This window comes from Nerophis lumbriciformis, linkage group LG26 (genome assembly GCF_033978685.3).
Source record: "Nerophis lumbriciformis linkage group LG26, RoL_Nlum_v2.1, whole genome shotgun sequence".
In the NCBI taxonomy this organism is placed as follows: domain Eukaryota; kingdom Metazoa; phylum Chordata; class Actinopteri; order Syngnathiformes; family Syngnathidae; genus Nerophis; species Nerophis lumbriciformis.
The window spans coordinates 7,892,501-7,918,528 of NC_084573.2; the positions used below are offsets into that span (position 1 = coordinate 7,892,501).

At 42.4% G+C, this 26,028-nt stretch overlaps 1 protein-coding gene across 1 annotated transcript in view; it reads left to right on the plus strand.

Moving 5' to 3' along the window:
* syne2b (spectrin repeat containing, nuclear envelope 2b) overlaps positions 1-26,028 on the plus strand; it is a 296,242-nt gene that overhangs the window by 228,304 nt on the left and 41,910 nt on the right. The window contains exon 106 of the mRNA XM_072916123.1: positions 10,460-10,618. Coding sequence (XP_072772224.1) covers positions 10,460-10,618 — 159 coding nt within the window. The remainder of the gene's footprint in view (positions 1-10,459; positions 10,619-26,028) is intronic.

Genomic DNA, 26,028 nt, shown 5'->3' on the forward strand with positions numbered 1-26,028 from the left:
GTTGGGAAAGGGCATGTTCACCACTGTGTTACATGGCCTTTCCTTTTAACAACACTCAGTAAACGTTTGGGAACTGAGGAGACACATTTTTTTTAAGCTTTTCAGGTGGAATTCTTTCCCATTCTTGCTTGATGTACAGCTTAAGTTGTTCAACAGTCCGGGGGTCTCCGTTGTGCTATTTTAGGCTTCATAATGGGAGACAGGTCTGGACTACAGGCAGGCCAGTCTAGTACCCGCACTCTTTTACTATGAAGCCACGTTGATGTAACACGTGGCTTGGCATTGTCTTGCTGAAATAAGCAGGGGCGTCCATGGTAACGTTGCTTGGATGGCAACATATGTTGCTCCAAAGCCTGTATGTACCTTTCAGCATTAATGGTGCCTTCACAGATGTGTAAGTTACCCATGTCTTGGGCACTAATACACCCCCATACCATCACAGATGCTGGCTTTTCAACTTTGCGCCGATAACAATCCGCATGGTTCTTTTCCTCTTTGGTCCGGAGGACACGACGTCCACAGTTTCCAAAAACAATTTGAAATGTGGACTCGTCAGACCACAGAACACTTTTCCACTTTGTATCAGTCCATCTTAGATGAGCTCAGGCCCAGCGAAGCCGACGGCGTTTCTGGGTGTTGTTGACAAGCGGTTTTCGCCTTGCACAGGAGAGTTTTAACTTGCACTTACAGATGTAGCGACCAACTGTAGTTACTGACAGTGGGTTTCTGAAGTGTTCCTGAGCCCATGTGGTGATATCCTTTACACACTGATGTCGCTTGTTGATGCAGTACAGCCTGAGGGATCGAAGGTCACGGACTTAGCTGCTTACGTGCAGTGATTTCTCCACATTCTGTGAACCCTTTGATGATATTACGGACCGTAGATGGTGAAATCCCTAAATTCCTTGCAATAGCTGGTTGAGAAAGGTTTTTCTTAAACTGTTCAACAATTTGCTCAGGCATTTATTTGTTGACAAAGTGGTGACCCTCGCCCCATCCTTGTTTGTGAATGACTGAGCATTTCATGGAATCTACTTTTATACCCAATCATGGCACCCACCTGTTCCCAATTTGCCTGTTCACCTGTGGGATGTTCCAAATAAGTGTTTGATGAGCATTCCTCAACTTTATCAGTATTTATTGCCACCTTTCCCAACTTCTTTGTCACGTGTTGCTGGCATCAAATTCTAAAGTTAATGATTATTTGCAAAAAAAAAAAAAATGTTTATCAGTTTGAACATCAAATATGTTGTCTTTGTAGCATATTCAACTGAATATGGGTTGAAAATGATTTGCAAATCATTGTATTCCGTTTATATTTACATCTAACACAATTTCCCAATTCATATGGAAACGGGGTTTGTACAACTTTCTCCGACGCTGCCACAGAAAGACGTGTTTTATGCCACTCCTTCTTTGTTTCATTTATGTCCACCAAACATTTTATACTGTGCGTGAATGCACTAAGGTGAGCTTTGTTGATATTGTTGACTTGTTACGGAGTGCTAATCAGGCATATTTACATCATGTTAAAGTTAAAGTAGCAATGATTGTCACACACACACGAGGTGTGGCGAAATTATTCTCTGCATTTGACCCATCACCCTTGATCACCTCCTGGGAGGTGAGGGGAGCAGTGAGCAGCAGCGGTGGCCACGCCCGGGAATAATTTTTGGTGATTTAACCCCCAATTCCACCCCTTGATGCTGAGTGCCAAGCAGGGAGGTAATGTCTCCCAATGTTTTATAGTCTTTGGTATGACTCAGCCGGGGTTTGAACTCACAACCTACCGATCTCAGGGCATGTTGCCATCATTATAAAACTTATATAAGTCTTTAAATTTTTTGCGGCTCCAGACAGATTCCTTTTTTGTATTTTTGGTCCAATATGGCTCTTTCAACATTTTGGGTTGCCGACCCCTGACTTAGGCCTACTACGCTACTGTATTTTAACAATGGTCATTATGGTGGTACTTGGAGAGCCAAGTTTTTTTGAGGTGGTACTTGGTGGGAAAAGTTTGGACATTTCCACATGAATGTTTTTTTTTTTTTTTTTTAGTTTAGTGTTGTATGGACACACCCAAGCAGTCGCGTTGCCAAGGAAACGCTTAAAAAATACACAATACATTGTCGAATTTTATTCCCTATATTAAAAAACAACAACAACAAAAAACGCCAGCGGACACCGAAACGCATCAATTGAATTAATGTTAATGAGGCCCTTAAGTCATCGAGCAACTATACAATTATAAAAGAAAATTGCTGAATAGACGACATGTCTAATATTTTCTTATTTCTGGCCATCCAAAATGCACCTCTTTTCTCAAAGCTGTGTCGGTTTTAAAAGTGCTCCCCCTCTGGTCAACATATGAAATAACAAGTGTGTGTAAGAAATTGAAATGCCTCTGGCCAAAATTAATTACAAAAATAAAATAAATATGTATATAGAGACATACTGTAATAACTTGAAGTGAATAATGAAGATTAAAAACCAAATACAAGCAAAAAATTAACTAAAAGCAGGCTTTTTCTCACAATGTGTCGACTTTTTTTTAATAAAATTGGGAACAATTCCTAATATATTCTTTCTGTTTCTGTAATATTGCAATATTTTCTCGTAAAATGATTACTTTTTTAATGTAAAATGATTACTTTTTAATGCAAAATGGCGACATTTGTCATATAAAATTCTGACTTTTATCACAACATTGCCAATTTTTTTGTTGTTCTTGTAAAATAGTGACATTTTTGGAGTAAAATTACGACTTTTGTCAAAATCTTGCCAAGTAAAATTCCGATCATTATTGTAACATTGCCAAAATTTGACAGTTTTCTTATAAAATTCTGACTTTTGTCGAGTAAAATTACGACTCTTTCCATAAAATTGCCAACATTCTAACCTTTTTTTGTACAATTGCGACTGTTACTGAGTAAAATTCCAACTTTTATTAGGATATTGCACAACTTCTAAGTCTTTCTTGTGAAACTGTGACCTTTTTCTTGTGAAATTCCAACTCATTTTTCACAGCAAGCGTTTTTATATTTGCACAGTATGTATATATCATTAATGTTGTAAATACAAATCTTTATATATTTAGAAAGGGTGGTCCTAAAGACGTAGGCATTTTTCGGAGATCTCGAGAAGGTAACAAATACAAGAATGTGTGTGTGTGTGTGTGAGGAGGGGGGGGTGTTGGACAGATGGTCGTACCGAGAGATGCTCTAATGGGCTTTGCTGTTTAAATGAGTCGGGGGAGGGGAGGGGGTGTTCAATCATGCAGTGATCAAACTCACTCTCACCGTGTTTGCCTTGGCAAAGCACAAGTCACATGATCAACCCGCCAGCCAATCAATCAATCAATCAGTGGTAATTACTTCATCTTGGTGAGACATTTTTTGGCAAAATCGTCTGCTACGGTCTGGGAACACCTTGGGGAACGTTTCTGTTCCCAGTGCACAGAGCAAGGTCCTCACAAGTCTATAGGAACATTCAGTTCCAGGAACCAAGGCTTCCAGGAACTTAAATGCCTTGGATGAGTGTTTTTGTGGAAGAGCACCTCTCTCAGGTGTGATCCAGATGACCGTGTCGGGCCGATGACCCGGCGACGAGAAGGTAACATCGAGAGTGCCAAAGCACCCATTCTCATGAATGGCTCTGCTGTTGAGATAGTCCGTGAATACAAGTATCTAGGCCAGGGGTCGGCAACCTTTACCAGTCAAAGAGCCATTTTGACCAGTTTCATAAATTATAGAAAACAATGGGAGCCGCAAAAATTTTTTGAAATTTTAAATTTAATAACAATGCATACAAAGTTTTTTTTTTGCTTTGTGCTATGTATAACCAGGGGTCTCAGACAAGCTGCCCACATCTTTATGTGGAATTTGAAAGCTGGTGCGGCACGCGGGCTTTAAATGAATGGAGCTTGTCAGCGTCATGCGTACCGTGATGGTACAGCATATAACACTCACTACAGTCAGCGTGCCTGATCTGCCACACGATGTATGGGGCTTCCGCTTGCTGACGTAGATAACAGCAAGGCATACTTGGTCAACAACCACACAGGTCACACTGACGGTGGCGGTATAAAAAAAAACAACTTTAACACTCTTACTAATAATGCACCACACTGTGAACCCACACCAAACAAGAATGACAAACAAATTTCGGGAGAACATCTGCACCGTAACACAACATAAACACAACAGGACAAATACCCAGAATCCCATGCAGCCCTAACTCTTTCGGGATACATTATATACCAAACCCCGCCCACCTCAACCGAGCACAGAGGGGGGGGAATGTGTGAGGGAGCAGGGTTGGGGTGGGGGCGGGGTTTGGTGGTAGCAGGGGTGTATAATGTAGCCCGGAAGAGTCAGGGCTGCATGGGATTCTGGGTGTTTGTTCTGTTGTGTTTTTTTGTGTTACGGTGCAGATGTTCTCCCGAAATGTGTTTGCCATTCTTGTTTGGTTTTGGTTCAAAGTGTGGTGCATTATTAGCAGTGTTGGGACTAACGCGTTACAAAGTAACGCGTTACTGTAACGCCGTTAGTTTCGGCGGTAACTAGTAATCTAACGGGTTATTTTTTTATATTCAATAACTCAGTTACCGTTACTACATGATGCGTTACTGCGTTATTTTACGTTACTTTTTATGTAGTATCGGCTAGAAACTGAGGATCTGAGTGTGTTTTATTCCAGCGAAGCAGAGACGTGCTTCTGATTCTTCCTCTGCGCTCTCTGTGTGTGCGTGTGACTGTGTGTCTGAGTGTGGGAAGGGGAGGGGAGTGTAGGGGAGGGGAGGGGGGTGCGCAATACAACCGTTGGCCAACAAAAAAGTAACCACAGAACACTATACGCCTATACGGTATAGTGTTCTGTGGTTACTTTTTGGTTGGCCAAGCGGACGTGACGACAGGCTGTCCCCACTCAGATCCGCACAGACCGGGAGGGGGCATGCCTTAAGTCCGGCTGGAAATCGGCAGAAATTTGGAGAATGGTTGTCCCAGGGAGAGGCAGTGAAATTCGGGAGGGTTGGCAAGTATGAGATATTCTCACTTCTTTTCTTTTGTCGAGCACAAAGAAAAGAACATTTTAGTTAAATGTAAGTTGTGTCTTGGATCAAAGATCCCGTCTACTGCCCAAAACAACAATTCAAATCTGCCTGGTTAGGCTCTGTGTATGTCACGTGTGCCTTTCTTAGGTGAAGCCAGCTTTACAGCTATGTTGTTGATTGATTGATTGATTGATTGAAACTTTTATTAGTAGATTGCACAGTACAGTACATATTCCGTACAATTGACCACTAAATGGTAACACCCAAATAAGTTTTTTAACTTGTTTAAGTCGGGGTCCAGATACAGATATATACTATCAAATATATACTAACATCATAATACAGTCATCACCAGAGGTGGGTAGAGTAGCCAGAAATTGTACTCATGTAAGAGTACTGTTACTTTAGAGATTTATTACTCAAGTAAAAGTAAGGAGTAGTCACCCAAATATTTACTTGAGTAAAAGTAAAAAGTATGTTGTGAAAAAACTACTCAAGTACTGAGTAACATATACACATATATATATATATATATATATATATATATATATATATATATATATATATATATATATATATGTATATACACACACATTTATATATATATATATATATATATATATATATATATATATATATATATATATACATATATATATATATACATATATATATATATATATATATATATATATATATATATATATACACACATTTATATATATATATATATATATACATACAGTATATAATTTATATTTATTTATTTTGCCGTTTTTGTTTACATGTTAAAGGTGTTTTAATGAATATACATGCATGTTTAACACATATAGATTCCTTTCTTTCATGTTGACAAGAATATAAGTTGGTGTATTACCTGATTCTGATGACTTGCATTGATTGTAATCAGACAGTAGTGCTGATAGCGTCCACGTTTTCAAATGGAGGAGAAAAAAGTTCCTCCTTTCTGTCTAATACCACATGAAAGTGGTTGATTTTTGGCATCTTATTTGTCCAGCTTCCATATTCGTTTTTATATACTTTACAAGAAATACATTGGCGGCAAACTCCGTAGCTTGCTAGCTTGTTTGCGCTGGCTTTCGGAGACTCTTGTTTTGAAAGCGCAGGCGCGATGGAGCGGCACTTTTATTGTGAAGACAGGAACTGTGCAGTCAGTCTTTAGGCCTTTGACGGGATGTACGGTTGAAATAAAAAAGGGTCTTTTTTCCTTCACACTTTTGATTGATTGATTGAAACTTTTATCAGTAGATTGCACAGTACAGTACATATTCCGTACAATTGACCACTAAATGGTAACACCCCAATAAGTTTTTCAACTTGTTTAAGTCAGGTCATGTGACCGCCTGGCTCTGTTTGATTGGTCCAACGTCACCAGTGACTGCATCTGATTGGTGGAACGGAGTGAACGTCACCAGTGACTATTTGTTGAAACGCAGGCACTATGAAGGTCTGTCTGACAGACCAAAACAAACAAAGCGTGCATTAACAGATCGATAAAAAATAGTAGCGAGTAGCGAGCTGAATGTAGATAAAAGTAGCGGAGTAAAAGTAGCGTTTCTTCTCTATAAATATACTCAAGTAAAAGTAAAAGTATGTTGCAATAAAACTACTCTTAGAAGTACAATTTATCCCAAAAGTTACTCAAGTAGATGTAACGGAGTAAATGTAGCGCGTTACTACCCACCTCTGGTCATCACACAAGATAATCATCAGGGTATATACATTGAATTATTTACATTATTTACAATCCGGGGTGTGGGATATGGAGGGGGGTTAGGTTTGGTTGGTATCAACACTTCAGTCATCAACAATTGCATCATCAGAGAAATGGACATTGAAACAGTGTAGGACTGACTTGGTAGGATATGTATAGCAAGTAGTGGACACAGAGAGAGAGATCAGAAAGTATAAGAAAAAGTGTCTACATTTGATTATTTACAATCCGAAGAGGTATTATGTGGAAGGGAGGGTGTTAGTTTAGGGTTGTAGTTGCCTGGAGATGTTCTTTTAGTGCGGTTTTGAAGGAGGATAGAGATGCCCTTTCTTTTACACCTGTTGGGAGTGCATTCCATATTGAAGTGGCATAGAAAGAGAATGAGTTAAGACCTTTATTAGTTCGGAATCTGGGTTTAACGTGGTTAGTGTTAGTGTTAGTGTTAGTGTTAGTGTTAGTGTTAGTGTTAGTGTTAGTGTTATTATGCTGTTTGTTACTTATGTATGTTATGTTGCAGCTATTTAAAATAGTTTTGTCAATTTGTTCTGGCCTGAAATAAACTGGCCCTTTGAAACATATCTTTGTCTTTGTGTGTTGTATGTAGAGCACATTGCTTAGCAGAGTTCAGTGATGCAAATGCATGTCAAGTTGATCAACAGATGGTATTATTCTCCAGTGCAATAACAGTACTAAAATGAAGGCTAAAAGGGCATTAATGGGAGCTTTAAAAAAAAAAAAGTAGAAGAAGTAACTAAATAGTTACTTTTCACAGTAACGCATTACTTTTTGGTGTAAGTAACTGAGTTAGTAACTGAGTTACTTTTGAAATAAAGTAACTAGTAACTGTAACTAGTTACTGTTTTTCAGTAACCAACCCAACACTGATTATTAGTAAGAGTGTTAAAGTTGTTTTATATGGTCACCGTCAGTGTAACCTGTGTGGCTGTTGACTAAGTATGCCTTGCTGTCACGTACGTGTGCAAGCAGAAGATGTATATAGTATGACAATTGTTGGACTGGCACGCTGTTAATACAGATTGTAGAGGGCGCCAAATGTTGTATCATCATGGCATGCCCTTATTATAGCTGTAAGGGTGAAAATCGGTGAATAATAATCCCGGGAGTTTTCTGCGAGAGGCACTGAAATCTGGAAGTCTCACGGGAAAATTGGGGGGTTCAGCAAGTAAGCTGCTGAGCCGCATCAGAGTGATCAAAGAGCCGCATGCGGCTCCGGAGCCACGGGTTGCCGACCCCTGATCTAGGCACTATTTTAGACAATAAATTGACTTTGATGCCAACACTGACCGTATTTGCAAGAAGGCCAATCAGAGGCTGTTTTTCTTGAGGAGACTAAAGGGCTTTCAGGTTGATAGGACACTGATGAGGATGTTCTATTCATCTTGTATCGAGTCTATTTTAACTTTTTCTATCACCTCCTGGTTTGGTAACCTCAGTGTGGCCAATAAAAACAGACTAGGTGGTATAATCAAGGTGTGCCAAAAGACCATAGGCACTACCCTGAACCAGATCTATCAGGCCAGAGTCATCCAGAAGGCAAAGGCCATTCTGGTCAACCCTCAGCACCCTCTCTTCTCAGAGTTTAGACTCTTGCCCTCAGGATGCAGGTACGCCCCTAGTAATAGAAAGGCCAAAAACAACAGATACATAAGATCCTTTGTTCCCTTAGCTCAGGGGTCGGCAACCAGCGGCTCCGGAGCCGCATGCGGCTCTTTGATCACTCTGATGCGGCTCAGCAGCTTACTTGCTGAACCCCCCAATTTCCCGTGAGACTTCCGGATTTTAGTGCCTCTCATAGAAAACTCCCGGGATTAATATTCACCGATTTTCACCCTTACGACTATAATAAGGGCTATAATAGGAGCGTGCCATGATGGTACAACATTTGGCGCCCTCTACAGTCTGTATTAACAGCGTGCCAGCCCAACACTTGTTATACAATATACATCTTCTGCTTGCACACGTATGTGACAGCAAGGCATACTTGTTCAACAGCCACACAGGTTACACTGACGGTGATCATATAAAACAACTTTAAAACTCTTACTAATAATGCGGCACACTTTGAACCAAAACCAAACAAGAATGACAAACACATTTCGGGAGAACATCTGCACCTTAACACAACATAAACACAACGGAACAAACACCCAGAATCCCATGCAGCCCTGACTCTTCCGGGCTACATTATACACCCCTGCTACCACCAAACCCCGCCCCCACCCCAACCCTGCTCCCTCACACATCAACCCCCTCACCCCCCCTCTCTGTGCGTCGGTTGAGGTGGGCGGGGTTTGGTAGCGGGGGAGGGGGGGGGGGGTGTATAATGTATTCCGGAAGAGTTAGGGCTGCATGGGATTCTGGGTATTTGTCCTGTTGTGTTTATGTTGTGTTACGGTGCAGATGTTCTCCCGAAATGTGTTTGTCATTCTTGTTTGGTGTGGGTTCACAGTGTGGCGCATTATTAGTAAGAGTGTTAAAGTTGTTGTTTTTTTATACCGCCACCGTCAGTGTGACCTGTGTGGTTGTTGACCAAGTTTGCCTTGCTGTCAGCAAGCGGAAGCCCCATATAACGCGTGGCTGTTCAGGCACGCTGGCTGTAGTGGGTGCTATATTCTGTACCATCACGGCACGCATGACGCATACAAACGCCATTCATTTCAAACCTGCGTGCCGCACCAGCTTTCAATTTCCACATAAAGGTGAGGGCAGCGTGTCTGAGACCCCTGGATTATACATAGCACAAAGCAACAAAAAAAACGTGTTATTTCATTTAAAATTTCAAAACATTTTTGCGGCTCCCATTGTCTTCTATAATTTGTGAAACTGGTCAATATGGCTCTTTGACTGGTAAAGTTTGCCGACCCCTGCCTTAGCTGTTGACTTTATAAATGAGCTTCTTAAACAAGCTTAGCTGCTATGCAGTCACTTTAGTGGGAAGCGACGTGTGATGATTAGTTTTTATTGTGTTACAAATGTTTTTAGTTTTTAGCTCAATGCCTTCATGATGGTTTGTATGTTGTATGTATTTTATGTATTTGTACCTCGTTTTTACTGTTGTACCTTGTTTTACTGTTGAAACTTGTTTTTAATGACTACTGCTGCAAACCAAATTTGCCGAACCCCAAGATGCAGAGAAGGCGGAAGGCATTGTACGAGAAAACATGATTTAATTAAACACTAAGGCAAAACAACAAACGAAAGGGTAACAACAAAAGGCGCGCACAAGGCGGAGAACAAACTTGGTTATGAACTAAAATAGCACAGAGGCTAACTTTGGACAAGAAACAAAAACACTTACTGTGACACGAAGGAACTAGGACATGAGCAGAGTGAAACAAAAGTAGACATAGCTACAACGACAAGTGGTAAGACAGGTAGTAATGACAATGACAATGACAATAATCCAGCACGGACTGGAGGGGAAGGCAGGTTTAAATAGCAGCTGGCTGATTGACACCAGGTGTGGCCAGGTGCCAATCAGCCACAGCTGAGGGTAAGCAGCACTCAGGGAGACAATCAGGAATAGAAGACAAAATAAAAAGCGCTGACAGAAAACTAAGACAAACGCAGAGGAAAAACTAAAACACAGTCAAACTGTCAGGGACAAGCCTGACATTTCTAAGTCTAAGAGTTCTCCTGTTTCTGTTCAGGTGTCGCTGCGCAAGCAGGAGATCGCCGACCGCCTCAACGCGTGGGTCATCTTCAACGAGAAGAACAAGGAGCTCTGCGAGTGGCTCACGCACATGCAGGACAAGGCGGAGCACGCCTCCGACCTCAACATCGAGGAGATGGTGGAGAAGCTGAAGAAGGTGAGACTGCCGGGGACGGAATGTGGATTCTAGCAGTGGGAGGGCACACAGTTGGGTTTGAAGGGCGTAAGACAATTTTGATACTACTTGACTCAAACCTACATTTATTCACACGCGTACTTTGGATTATTAGGAAAGTCGACGATTGCGGGCTTTAAATGGTGTGGTCTCAAAGGGGGTCGACCCCGCGTTTCTCCGCTCCCTTCTTCATGACCGCGCATAGGTGTGCCTGGTAGGCATACTTGCCAACCCTCCCGATTTTCCCGGGAGACTCCCGGATTTCAGTGCCCCTACCGAAAATCTCCCGGGGCAACCATTCTCCCGCATTTCTCCCGATTTCCACCCAGACAACAATAAAGGCACTGTCTTAAGGAGGTACTTGCTACTATTGGATCAAGTGTCCTTAACATTATCAATAGTAGCCTCTCTTCTGGAATAGTTCCAGTAGAGTTTAAACATGCAGTGGTACGACCTCTACTTAAAAAACCCAGCCTCGACCCCTCTCTCCTCTCTAACTTCAGACCTATCTCTAATCTTCCATACATTTCCAAAATATTAGAGAAGGTTGTCTACAGTCAGTTGTTGCCCTTCTTAGAGGATAATGGTATCACTGAGCTGTTCCAGTCCGGTTTTAAAGCCCTCCACAGCACAGAGTCAGCGCTTCTAAAAGTTTTTAACGATATCCTCCTGTCCACTGATTCTGGTAAATATGTTGTCCTGGTGCTTTTAGATCTGTCTGCTGCGTTCGACACCGTCGACCACGCCACCTTAATCACTCGTCTTGAGAACTGTGTGGGCATTAAGGGCGCCGCCCTCAACTGGTTCCGGTCGTACCTAACCGACAGGAGTTTTTGTGTAAAAGTAGACAGTTTTATGTCGTCCACAGCTCCTTTACCACATGGGGTCCCCCAGGGCTCAATCCTTGCCCCAATTTTATTTGCGCTTTACCTTCTCCCCCTTGGTTCTATTTTTAGGAAGTACAGTATTGCATTTCATTTTTATGCCGATGATTGCCAGATTTATTTTCCCATGGCACAAAATAACACGGTTCAACGTCTTATTGACTGCCTGCACGACATCAAAGTCTGGCTTTCAGCTAACTTCCTGAGCCTAAATGAAGACAAAACAGAAGTTATGTTGTTCGGTCCAAGTCGCTCTCCCTCCCCCAACATTGACCTCGGCGCTCTGACCCCGTATCTCAGCGACTGTGTCACAAACCTGGGGGTAAAGTTTGACTCAGATTTTAAATTTGAAAAACAAATCAGCAGCGTCGTTCAAAAAAGCTTTTATCAATTACGCCAAATAGCGAAAGTGAAACCGCTTCTATCAAGACATGATCTTGAGAAATTAATCCACGCTTTTATCTCGACTCGTCTTGATTACTGTAATGCCCTGTATGTTGGCATTAGCCAGGCCTCCCTCGCCCGCCTGCAGCTCGTGCAGAACTCTGCTGCTCGTCTGCTAACACAGACCCGCAGACGTGAGCACATCACCCCTATTTTAGCGTCCCTTCACTGGCTCCCTGTGCGTTACCGTATCAATTTTAAACTCCTTTTATTTGTTTTTAAATGTCTAAACAACCTCGCGCCAACCTATCTCTCCGACCTCCTTCAGCCTTACTGCCCCACCCGATCCTTAAGATCAGCCGATCAGCTGCTGTTGACGGTCCCTGACACAAGGCTGAAGCTTAGAGGTGACAGAGCTTTCGCCGTTGCTGCTCCCAAGCTCTGGAACGACCTACCTCTGAGTGTTAGACAAGCCTCCTCTCTTCCTGTTTTTAAATCTCTCTTAAAAACATACTTTTATTCCATGGCTTTTAACACTGAGTGATATCCATCCTGCAATGGCGCCCCATAATACACCTGCTGTGATCCTGTTTTTATTCATTCTATTTTAATTATTAATTTTTTATCGTGTTCTGTTTGTGTTGTGTTGTGTTTACTCGGTACTCGTTTTATCTTTTAACCTGTTCATTGTACAGCACTTTGGCTACCCCTGTGGTAAATTTTAAATGTGCTTTATAAATAAAGTTGATTTGATTTGATTTGCGTGCTGGCCCAGTCACATGATATCTACAGCTCTCCACACACGCAAGCGAATGCAAGGCATTCTTGGTCAAGAGCCATACAGGTCACACTGAGGGTGGCCGTATAAACAACTTAAACACTGTTACAAATATGCGCCACACTGTGAACCCACACCAAACAAGAATGACAAACACATTTCGGGCGAACATCCGCACATTAACGCAACATAAACACAACAGAACAAATACCCAGAACCCCTTGCAACACTAACTCTTCCGCGACGCTACAATACGTAGTGGGTAGAGCAACCGTGCCAGAAACCTAAGGGTTGCAGGTTCGCTCCCCGCCTCTTACCATCCAAAAATCGCTGCCGTTGTGTCCTTGGGCGGGACACTTCACCCTTTGCCCCCGGTGCCACTCACACCGGTGAACTGAATGACGAATGATAGGTGGTGGTCGGAGGGGCCATTGGCGCAAATTGCAGCCACGCTTCTGTCAGTCTACCCCAGGGCAGCTGTGGCTATGAAAGTAGCTTACCACCACCAGGTGTCAATGAATGATGGGTTCCACATGTAAAGCGACTTTGGGTACTTAGAAAAGCGCTATATAAATCCCAGTTATTATAAATCCCAGTTATTAATATACACCCCCCGCTAACCCTCCCCCACCATCTCCCGAATTCGTAGGTCTCAAGGTAGGGTTTGACAGGTTTCTTTTAAAACACCCTGACATTTATCAGTTGACGTTTTTCATGTAGGGTGTAAAAAAAATACCAATTCCCAATGGCCTGTCTTACTTTCAAAATCAGCGTTTGAAAAAGTGGATTATGATCTCACTCGTCACTTTAACAGCAGTACAGAAACAAGCAAGCGGGACTGGCAATATGTGCACTCATATAGTTAGGAGGGGGTGCCTCGTTAAGTGGAAAAAAAAAATGTTTTAGCCAGGTTTGGCTAAGACCAATGATGTTAAGATTGTTGTCTCTAAATGTTTGCTTATTAACAGTACAGAAACAAGCAAGGGGGACGGGCAATATGTGCACTCATATAGTTAGGAGGGGGTGCCTCGTTAAGCGGGAAAAAAATTATGTTTTAGCCAGGTTTCGCTGAGACCAATGATGTTAATATTGTTGTCTCTAAATGTTTGCTTATTAACAGTACAGAAACAAGCAAGCGGGACGGGCAATATGTGCACTCATATAGTTAGGAGGGGGTGCCTCGTTAAGTGGAAAAAAAAAATGTTTTAGCCAGGTTTCGCTGAGACCAATGACGTTATGATTGTTGTCTCTAAATGAGCTCGCTCATTAACAGTACAGAAACAAGCAAGCGGGACGAGCAATATGTGCACTCATATAGTTGGGAGGGGGGTGCCTCGTTAAGCGTAAAAAATTCATCTGGATTTAGCCAGGTTTCGCTGAGACCAATGACGTTAAGATGGTTGTCCCTAAATGAGCTCGCTCATTAACAGTACAGAAACAAGCAACGGGGACAAAATCAACGTTTGAAAAAGTGGATTATGATCTCACTTGTCACTTTAACAGCAGTACAGAAACAAGCAAGCGGGACGGGCAATATGTGCACTCATGTAGTTAGGAGGGGGTGCCGCATTCAGCGGAACAAAATCTTCTGGTTTTAGCCAGGTTTCGCTGAGACCAATGATGTTAAGATTGTTGTCTCTAAATGAGCTCGCTCATTAACAGTACAGAAACAAGCAAGGGGGACGAGCAATATGTGCACTCATATAGTTAGGAGGGGGGTGCCTCGTTAAGCGTAAAAAATTCATCTGGATTTAGCTAGGTTTCGCTGTGACCAATGACGTTAAGATGGTTGTCCCTAAATGAGCTCGCTCATTAACAGTACAGAAACAAGCAACGGGGACAAAATCAACGTTTGAAAAAGTGGATTATGATCTCACTTGTCACTTTAACAGCAGTACAGAAACAAGCAAGCGGGACGGGCAATATGTGCACTCATGTAGTTAGGAGGGGGTGCCGCATTCAGCGGAACAAAATCTTCTGGTTTTAGCCAGGTTTCGCTGAGACCAATGATGTTAAGATTGTTGTCTCTAAATGAGCTCGCTCATTAACAGTACAGAAACAAGCAAGGGGGACGAGCAATATGTGCACTCATATAGTTAGGAGGGGGGTGCCTCGTTAAGCGTAAAAAATTCATCTGGATTTAGCTAGGTTTCGCTGTGACCAATGACGTTAAGATGGTTGTCCCTAAATGAGCTCGCTCATTAACAGTACAGAAACAAGCAACGGGGACAAAATCAACGTTTGAAAAAGTGGATTATGATCTCACTTGTCACTTTAACAGCAGTACAGAAACAAGCAAGCGGGACGGGCAATATGTGCACTCATGTAGTTAGGAGGGGGTGCCGCATTCAGCGGAACAAAATCTTCTGGTTTTAGCCAGGTTTCGCTGAGACCAATGACATTCAGATTGTTGTCTCTAAATGAGCTCGCTCATTAACAGTACAGAAACAAGCAAGGGGGACGAGCAATATGTGCACTCATATAGTTAGGAGGGGGGTGCCTCGTTAAGCGTAAAAAATTCATCTGGATTTAGCTAGGTTTCGCTGAGACCAATGACGTTAAGATGGTTGTCCCTAAATGAGCTCGCTCATTAACAGTACAGAAACAAGCAACGGGGACAAAATCAACGTTTGAAAAAGTGGATTATGATCTCACTTGTCACTTTAACAGCAGTACAGAAACAAGCAAGCGGGACGGGCAATATGTGCACTCATGTAGTTAGGAGGGGGTGCCGCATTCAGCGGAACAAAATCTTCTGGTTTTAGCCAGGTTTCGCTGAGACCAATGATGTTAAGATTGTTGTCTCTAAATGAGCTCGCTCATTAACAGTACAGAAACAAGCAAGGGGGACGAGCAATATGTGCACTCATATAGTTAGGAGGGGGGTGCCTCGTTAAGCGTAAAAAATTCATCTGGATTTAGCTAGGTTTCGCTGAGACCAATGACGTTAAGATGGTTGTCCCTAAATGAGCTCGCTCATTAACAGTACAGAAACAAGCAACGGGGACAAAATCAACGTTTGAAAAAGTGGATTATGATCTCACTTGTCACTTTAACAGCAGTACAGAAACAAGCAAGCGGGACGGGCAATATGTGCACTCATGTAGTTAGGAGGGGGTGCCGCATTCAGCGGAACAAAATCTTCTGGTTTTAGCCAGGTTTCGCTGAGACCAATGACGTTCAGATTGTTGTCTCTAAATGAGCTCGCTCATTAACAGTACAGAAACAAGCAAGGGGAACGAGCAATATGTGCACTCATATAGTTAGGAGGGGTGTGCCTTGTTAAGCGTGAAAAATTCATCTGGATTTAGCTAGGTTTCGCTGTGACCAATGACGTTAAGATTGTTGTCCCTAAATGAGCTCGCTCATTAACAGTACAGAAACAAGCAACGGGGACAAAATCAACGTTTGAAAAAGTGGATTATGATCCCACTTGTCACTTTAACAACAGTACAGAAACAAGCAAGCGGGACGGGCAATATGTGCACTCATATAGTTAGGAGGGGGTGCCTCATTCAGCGGAAAAAAATCTTCTGGTTTTAGCCAGGTTTCGCTGAGACCAATGATGTTAAGATTGTTGTCTCTAAATGAGCTCGCTCATTAACAGTACAGAAACAAGCAAGGGGGACGAGCAATATGTGCACTCATATAGTTAGTAGGGGGGTGCCTCGTTAAGCGTAAAAAATTCATCTGGATTTAGCTAGGTTTCGCTGAGACCAATGACGTTCAGATTGTTGTCTCTAAATGAGCTCGCTCATTAACCGTACAGAAACAAGCAACAGGGACAAAATCAACGTTTGAAAAAGTGGATTATGATCTCACTCGTCACTTTAACAGCAGTACAGAAACAAGCAAGAGGGACGAGCAATATGTGCACTCATATAGTTAGGAGGGGGTGCCTCATTCAGCGGAAAAAAATCTTCTGGTTTTAGCCAGGTTTCGCTGAGACCAATGATGTTAAGATTGTTGTCTCTAAATGAGCTCGCTCATTAACAGTACAGAAACAAGCAAGGGGGACGAGCAATATGTGCACTCATATAGTTAGGAGGGGGGTGCCTCGTTAAGCGTAAAAAATTCATCTGGATTTAGCTAGGTTTCGCTGTGACCAATGACGTTAAGATTGTTGTCCCTAAATGAGCTCGCTCATTAACGGAACAGAAACAAGCAACGGGGACAAAATCAACGTTTGAAAAAGTGGATTATGATCTCACTCGTCACTTTAACAACAGTACAGAAACAAGCAAGCGGGACGGGCAATATGTGCACTCGTATAGCTAGTAAGGGGTGCCTCGTTAAGCGAAAAACATTCATCTGGTTTTAGCCAGGTTTCGCTGAGACCAATGATGTTAAGATTGTTGTCTCTAAATGTTTGCTCATTAACAGTACAGAAACAAGCAAGGGGGACGGGCAATATGTACATTTGTATAGTTAGAAGGAGGTGCCTAGTCAAGCGGAAAACAGTTCCCTGGTTTTAGCCAGGTTTTGCTGAGACCAAAGACGTTAAGATTGTTGTCTCTAAATGACCTCATTAACTAAAACAGAAACAAGCAAGGGGGACGGGCAATATGTGCACTTGTGTAGTTAGAAAGGGGTGCCTTGTTAAGCAGAAACCTTAATCTGTTTGTTCGCCAGGTTTTGCCGAGACCAATAACATTAAGATTGTTATTAAGTAATAAAGTTTTGGGAGACCATGATCTGATGTTTAAAAAGCCCATATTATAGGTAGTAGGCTGTTTTGAGGCATTTTTATTAATGGTATCCGTAGTACTGATTTTAATAACCTATATTTTGTGTAGTGCGTTTTAAATAATTTTGATCACATCTAGGAATTGATATGATGGAGTTCTTGAGATTATTTGCTTGGTGCTGCGATAGATTGATCATTTGCCACCTCAGTAGAATGCATGTCCATCTCTGGCACAGTCACTACAGAAAAAAGATGATGTGAGTTGTGTATTATTCTAGTAGAGTGCAGGGATTTTCCAGCCTGGCGCTGGCTACTTCTAGCTTAACTGACTCTTCACCCGGACTAACAGACACTGTAATTGCCTGTTTCCGAGCTTGTTCTTGCGTAGTTAGTCAAGTGTGACTCAAACAGTAATCTATATTTCTGGTAAGAGTGATGGCGCCTTCCCGGTTAGGGTGAAGGCCGTCCCTCCTCAGCGAGCCGGTTTGCCCCGGAAAGAGGGCCAATTATCAAGAAACGTTAGTGCCTGTTCTCTACAAAAACCAGCCAGCCACTTGTTAAACAAGACTAATCTGCTATACATCTCATTATTTTAACAGCAGTACAAAAACCCTTTTAAAATCTTTTTGTATGTGTTTTTCATTTTTCTCAACTTTTCTCTAAAAGCCTAACCAGGGATGAAGGTTGCTAATTAGCCTGTGGCTAGAAGTCTTGTCTATCTATGATGGCCCTGCGATGAGGTGGCAACTTGTCCGGGGTGTACCCCGCCTACCGCCCGAATAATAATAATAATAATAATAATAATAACTGGGATTTATATAGCACTTTTCTAAGTACCCAAAGTCGCTTTACATGTAGAACCCATCAATCATTCACATGCAGCTGGGATAGGCTCCAGCACCCTGGGTGACCCCAAAAGGGACAAGCGGTAGAAAATGGATGGGATAGAAGTATTTTGTACTTTGACATTGGTTACCTATGGGTAGCAATGTTTAAATGTACTGTCCATGTCAAAATAAAAAAATAAACATATGTCAAATAAATACAAATAATTTATATCACAAAATTTGTCAGCTGCCGTACGCTGTAAATCAGTATCACAAATGCAAAAAAGCAGCGCCAGAAAGCCAACCGACGAGCTCGTGGGTGGTCTAAAGGGACAAGCTTAAGCCTAAATGGCTGTTTTCCCGCCTGGCACAAGTGTTTGACTTGCCTCCATTCAATTGCTTTACATTATTTTAGGACGGTAAAAAATGTGCTTTGCCCCCCCCCCCCACCCCCACACACACGCGCCTAAATGACGTCTGTATGTGCCACAAACTCGATAACAACACAAAGGTTCGCGGGACGTCTGGACTTCTGATTGTTAAAGAGGCGGCAGGTGTTCAAGTCCCAGCTGGGTTTGCTTTGTGTCTCATTCATGGTTCTCCCTATTTGTCACGCTCTCAGGGGGGGGCTGACCAGAAGGGGCGGAGCTAAGCTTGTGCTCTTTGTCAAACCATTTCTTAAAGGGGTCATATTAAGATTTTTCTCTACATGTAAAACTCTTCCTTGTGGTGTACATCAGTGTTTTTCAACCACTGTGAATATGGTCTGGTGTGCCGTGGGAAATTATGTAACTTCACCTAATTGGTCCAAAAAAAATTTTTTTGCAATAATGTGCCGTTGTTTAGTGTCTGTGCTGTGTAGAACTCGGCAGGGTAACCATGTAATACTCCATGTCAGTAGGTGGCGGTAGGTAGTTAATTGCTTTGTAAAAGTCGGAATGTGTCGGGTGAGACGAAGATGGTTTCTTGTGATCCCAATATGCACACCACAGCGGGAGGCAGTGTGCAGGTAAAAAGATATGTAACGCTTAAACCAAAAATGAACGAAAGGGAAAGGAAAAGGCCATGGCTATTCAAAACAAAAGTAAAACTGAACTGGCTACAAAGTAAACAGAAACAGAATGCTGGACGACAGCAAAAACTTACGTCGTCCACAAAGTACGCCCGTACATGACATGACAATCAACAATGTCCACACAAAGAAGGATCGCAACAACGTAAAAAGCCTTGCTTGCTAACACAAAGCAGGTGCGCGGAATAGCGCGCAAAGGAAGACATGAAACTGCTACAGGAAAACACCAACAAAACAGGAAGGGCCACCAAAATAACAGCGCAAGACAGAAACTAGGAAAACACAAACAAACTCAAAATAAGGCACGGCGACCTTGCCTCAAAAAAGGTTGAAAAACACAGGTCTACATAACATGTAATGGTGGTTCTTTGGTCAAAATCTGCATAGATTATGTTTTACATCCCATTTTGAAGTCGCTTTCAGGATTTTTAGTCGATCTTGTTCACGTGCCTTCACTTCGACTGCGTCTTTTTCCCCCGTAAGCCATTTTTTAGTCTTTAGCGCTTCTATATCGTGTCTACTGACAGATATAAGTTCGAACTGTATGCGGTAGACTGAAAGCGTCATAATTTGCCACCTCAGTAGAATACATGTCCACCTCTTGCATAGTCACTACAGAAAACACATGATGTGAGTTGTGTATTATTCTAGGAGAAATGCTATGTGTGCAGGAATTTTACAACCTGGCGCTGGTTAGTTCTAGCTTAACTGACTCCTCACCCGGACTAACAGACACTGTAATTGCTTGTTTCCAAGCTTGCCCTAGGGTAGTTAGTGAAGTGTGACTCAAACAGTAATCTATATTCCTGGTAAGAGTGATGGCACCTTCCCACGTAAGCCATTTTGTAGTCTTTAGCGCTTCTATATCGTGTCTACTGACAGATATAAGTTCGAACTGTATGCGGTAGACTGAAGGCGTCATAATTTGCCACCTCAGTAGAATGCATGTTCACCTCTTGCATAGTCACTACAGAAAACACATGATGTGAGTTGTGTAATATTCTAGGAGAAATGCTACGTGTGCAGGAATTTTCCAGCCTGGCGCTGGTTAGTTCTAGCTTAACTGACTCCTCACCCGGACTAAGAGACACTGTAATTGCCTGTTTCCAAGCTTACATTAGTGTAGTTAGTCAAGTGTCACTCAAACAGTAATCTATATTCCTGGTAAGAGTGATGGCGCCTTCCCACGTAAACCATTTTGTAGTCTTTAGCGCTTCCATATCGTGTCTACTGACAGATATAAGTTTGAACTGTATGCGATAGACTGAAGGCGTCATAATTTGCCACCTCAGTAGAATGCATGCTCACCTCTGGCACAGTCACTACAGAAAACACATGATGTGAGTTGTGTATTATTCTAGGAGAAATGCTATGTGTGCAGGGATTTTCCAGCCTGGCGCTGGTTAGTTCTAGTTTAACTGACTCTTCACCCGGACTAACAGACACTGTAATTGCTTGTTTCCAAGCTTGCCCTAGCGTAGTTAGTGAAGTGTGACTCAAACTGTAATCTATATTGCTGGTAAGAGTGATGGCACCTTCCCACGTAAGCCATTTTGTAGTCTTTAGCGCTTCCATATCGTGTCTACTGACAGATATAAGTTTGAACTGTATGCGATAGACTGAAGGCGTCATAATTTGCCACCTCAGTAGAATGCATGCTCAACTCTGGCACAGTCACTACAGAAAACACATTATTTGAGTTGTGTATTATTCTAGGAGAAATGCTATGTGTGCAGGAATTTTCCAGCCTGGCGCTGGTTAATTCTAGCTTAACTGACTCCTCACCCGGACTAACAGACACTGTAATTGCCTGTTTCCAAGCTTGCCCTAGTGTAGTTAGTCAAGTGTCACTCAAACAGTAATCTATATTCCTGGTAAGAGTGATGGCGCCTCCCTCGTAAGCCATTTTGTAGTCTTTAGCGCTTCTATATTGTGTCTACTGACAGATATAAGTTCGAACTGTATGAGATAGACTGAAGGCGTCATATTTTGCCATCTCAGTAGAATGCATGTTCACCTCTGGCACAGTCACTACAGAAAACACATGATGTGAGTTGTGTATTATTCTAGGAGAAATGCTGTGTGCAGAAATTTTCCAGCCTTAGTTCTAGCTTAACTGACTCCTCACCCAGACTAACAGACACTGTAATTGCCTGTTTCCAAGCTTGCCCTAGTGTAGTTAGTCAATTGTGACTGAAACAGTAATCTATATTGCTGGTAAGAGTGATGGCGCCTTCCCCCGTAAGCCATTTTGTAGTCTTTAGCGCTTCCATACCGTGTCTACTGACAGATATAAGTTTGAACTGTATGCGATAGACTGAAGGCGTCATAATTTGCCACCTCAGTAGAATGCATGTCCATCTCTTGCATAGTCACTATAGAAAACACATGATGTGAGTTGTGTAATATTCTAGGAGAAATGCTATGTGTGCAGGAATTTTCCAGCCTGGCGCTGGTTAGTTCTAGCTTAACTGACTCCTCACCCGGACTAAGAGACACTGTAATTGCCTGTTTTCAAGCTTACCCTAGTGTAGTTAGTCAAGTGTCACTCAAACAGTAATCTATATTCCTGGTAAGAGTGATGGCGCCTTCCCACGTAAACCATTTTGTAGTCTTTAGCGCTTCCATATCGTGTCTACTGACAGATATAAGTTCGAACTGTATGCGATAGACTGAAGGCGTCATAATTTGCCATCTCAGTAGAATGCATGTTCACCTGTGGCACAGTCACTACAGAAAACACATTATGTGAGTTGTGTATTATTCTAGGAGAATTGCTATGTGTGCAGGAATTTTCCAGCCTTAGTTCTAGCTTAACTGACTCCTCACCCGGACTAACAGACATTTTAATTGCCTGTTTCCGAGCTTGCCCTAGTATAGTTAGTCAATTGTGACTCAAACAGTAATCTATATATCTGGTAAGAGTGATGGCGCCTTCCCCCGTAAGCCATTTTGTAGTCTTTAGCGCTTCTATATCGTGTCTACTGACAGATATAAGTTCGAACTGTATGCGATAGACTGAAGGCGTCATAATTTGCCACCTCAGTAGAATGCATGCTCACCTCTGGCACAGTCACTACAGAAAACACATTATGTGAGTTGTGTATTATTCTAGGAGAATTTCTATGTGTGCAGGAATTTTCCAGCCTTAGTTCTAGCTTAACTGACTCCTCACCCGGACTAACAGACACTTTAATTGCTTGTTTCCGAGCTTGCCCTAGTGTAGTTAGTCAAATGTGACTCAAACAGTAATCTATATTACTGGTAAGAGTGATGGCGCCTTCCCACGTAAGCCATTTTGTAGTCTTTAGCGCTTCCATATCGTGTCTACTGACAGATATAAGTTCGAACTGTATGCGATAGACTGAAGGCGTCATAAATTGCCACCTCAGTAGACTGCATGTCCACCTCTGGTACAGTCACTACAGAAAACACATTATGTGAGTTGTGTATTATGCTAGGAGAAATGCTATGTGTGCAGGAATTTTCCAGCCTGGCGCTGGTTAGTTCTAGCTTAACTGACTCCTCACCCGGACTAAGAGACACTGTAATTGCCTGTTTCCAAGCTTACCCTAGTGTAGTTAGTCAAGTGTCACTCAAACAGTAATCTATATTCCTGGTAAGAGTGATGGCACCTTCCCACGTAAGCCATTTTGTAGTCTTTAGCGCTTCTATATCGTGTCTACTGACAGATATATGTTTGAACTGTATGCGGTAGACTGAAGGCGTCATAATTTGCCACCTCAGTAGAATGCATGTCCACCTCTTGCATAGTCACTACAGAAAACACATTATGTGAGTTGTGTATTATTCTAGGAGAAATGCTATGTGTGCAGGAATTTTCCAGCCTGGCGCTGGTTAGTTCTAGCTTAACTGACTCCTCACCCGGACTAAGAGACACTGTAATTGCCTGTTTCCAAGCTTACATTAGTGTAGTTAGTCAAGTGTCACTCAAACAGTAATCTATATTCCTGGTAAGAGTGATGGCGCCTTCCCACGTAAACCATTTTGTAGTCTTTAGCGCTTCCATATCGTGTCTACTGACAGATATAAGTTCGAACTGTATGCGATAGACTGAAGGCGTCATAATTTGCCATCTCAGTAGAATGCATGTCCCCCTCTGGCACAGTCACTACAGAAAACACATTATGTGAGTTGTGTATTATTCTAGGAGAAATGCTATGTGTGCAGGAATTTTCCAACTTGGCGCTGGTTAGTTCTAGCTTAACTGACTCCTCACCCGGACTAACAGACACTGTAATTGCCTGTTTCCAAGCTTGCCCTAGTGTAGTTAGTCAAGTGTGACTCAAACAGTAATCTATATTCCTGGTAAGAGTGATGGCGCCTTCCCACGTAAGCCATTTTGTAGTCTTTAGCGCTTCCATATTGTGTCTACTGACAGATATAAGTTCGAACTGTATGTGATAGACTGAAGGCGTCATAATTTGCCACCTCAGTAGAATGCATGTTCACCTCTGGCACAGTCACTACAGAAAACACATGATGTGAGTTGTGTATTATTCTAGGAGAAATGCTATGTGTGCAGGAATTTTCCAGCCTTAGTTCTAGCTCTACTGACTCCTCACACGGACTAACAAACACTGTAATTGCCTGTTTCCAAGCTTGCCCTAGTGTAGTTAGTCAAGTGTCACTCAAACAGTAATCTATATTCCTGGTAAGAGTGATGGCGCCTTCCCACGTAAGCCATTTTGTAGTCTTTAGCGCTTCCATATCGTGTCTACTGACAGATATAAGTTCGAACTGTATGCGATAGACTGAAGGCGTCATAATTTGCCATCTCAGTAGAATGCATGTCCCCCTCTGGCACAGTCACTACAGAAAACACATGATGTGAGTTGTGTAATATTCTAGGAGAAATGCTACGTGTGCAGGAATTTTCCAGCCTGGCGCTGGTTAGTTCTAGCTTAACTGACTCCTCACCCGGACTAGCAGACACTGTAATTGCCTGTTTCCAAGCTTGCCCTAGTGTAGTTAGTCAAGTGTGACTCAAACAGTAATCTATATTTCTGGTAAGAGTGATGGCACCTTCTCCGTAAGACATTTTGTAGTCTTTAGCGCTTCCATATCATGTCTACTGACAGATATAAGTTCGAACTGTATGCGATAGACTGAAGGCGTGATAATTTGCCACCTCAGTAGAATGCATGTCCCCCTCTGGCACAGTCACTACAGAAAACACATTATGTGAGTTGTGTATTATTCTAGGAGAAATGCTATGTGTGCAGGGATTTTCCAGCCTGGCGCACGTTAGTTCTAGCTTAACTGACTCCTCACCCGGACTAACAGACACTTTAATTGCCTGTTTCCGAGCTTGCCCTAGTGTAGTTAGTCAAGTGTCACTCAAACAGTAATCTATATTCCTGGTAAGAGTGATGGCGTCTTCCCCCGTAAGCCATTTTGTAGTCTTTAGCGCTTCCATACTGTGTCTACTGACAGATATAAGTTCGAACTGTATGCGGTAGACTGAAGGCGTCATAATTTGCCACCTCAGTAGACTGCATGTCCACCTCTTGCATAGTCACTACAGAAAACACATTATGTGAGTTGTGTATTATTCTAGGAGAAATGCTATGTGTGCAGGAATTTTCCAGCCTGGCGCTGGTTAGTTCTAGCTTAACTGACTCCTCACCCGGACTAGCAGACACTGTAATTGCCTGTTTCCAAGCTTGCCCTAGTGTAGTTAGTCAATTGTCACTCAAACAGTAATCTATATTCCTGGTAAGAGTGATGGCGCCTTCCCACGTAAACCATTTTGTAGTCTTTAGCGCTTCCATATCGTGTCTACTGACAGATATAAGTTCGAACTGTATGCGATAGACTGAAGGCGTCATAATTTGCCATCTCAGTAGAATGCATGTTCACCTCTGGCACATTCACTACAGAAAACACATTATGTGAGTTGTGTATTATTCGAGGAGAATTTCTATGTGTGCAGGAATTTTCCAGCCTTAGTTCTAGCTTAACTGACTCCTCACCCGGACTAACAGACACTTTAATTGCCTGTTTCCGAGCTTGCCCTAGTGTAGTTAGTCAATTGTGACTCAAACAGTAATCTATATATCTGGTAAGAGTGATGGCGCCTTCCCCCGTAAGCCATTTTGTAGTCTTCAGCGCTTCTATATCGTGTCTACTGACAGATATAAGTTCGAACTGTATGCGATAGACTGAAGGCGTCATAATTTGTCACCTCAGTAGAATGCATGCTCACCTCTGGCACAGTCACTACAGAAAACACATTATGTGAGTTGTGTATTATTCTAGGAGAATTGCTATGTGTGCAGGGATTTTCCAGCCTTAGTTCTAGCTTAACTGACTCCTCACCCGGACTAACAGACACTTTAATTGCCTGTTTCCGAGCTTGCCCTAGTGTAGTTAGTCAATTGTGACTCAAACAGTAATCTATATATCTGGTAAGAGTGATGGCCCCTTCCCCCGTAAGCCATTTTGTAGTCTTTAGCGCTTCCATATCGTGTCTACTGACAGACATAAGTTCGAACTGTACGCTACTTTATATTAGAAATGGCAACAGCGGAAGATCCACGTGCATGTACGAGCCAGTCTGCCCCACACCGAGAGGATAGAGAAAAATAAGGAACTTTTTGACGTCCGACTACAATGGAGGACTTATGCAAAGCTTTGGGTAAATTTCTACCATATAAAACATTACAAATTGGGCAAATTCCAATGTAAGGAAGTTGGTTCTGGACTTGTTCCAATGAGGGCTGCATGGTAACGATAA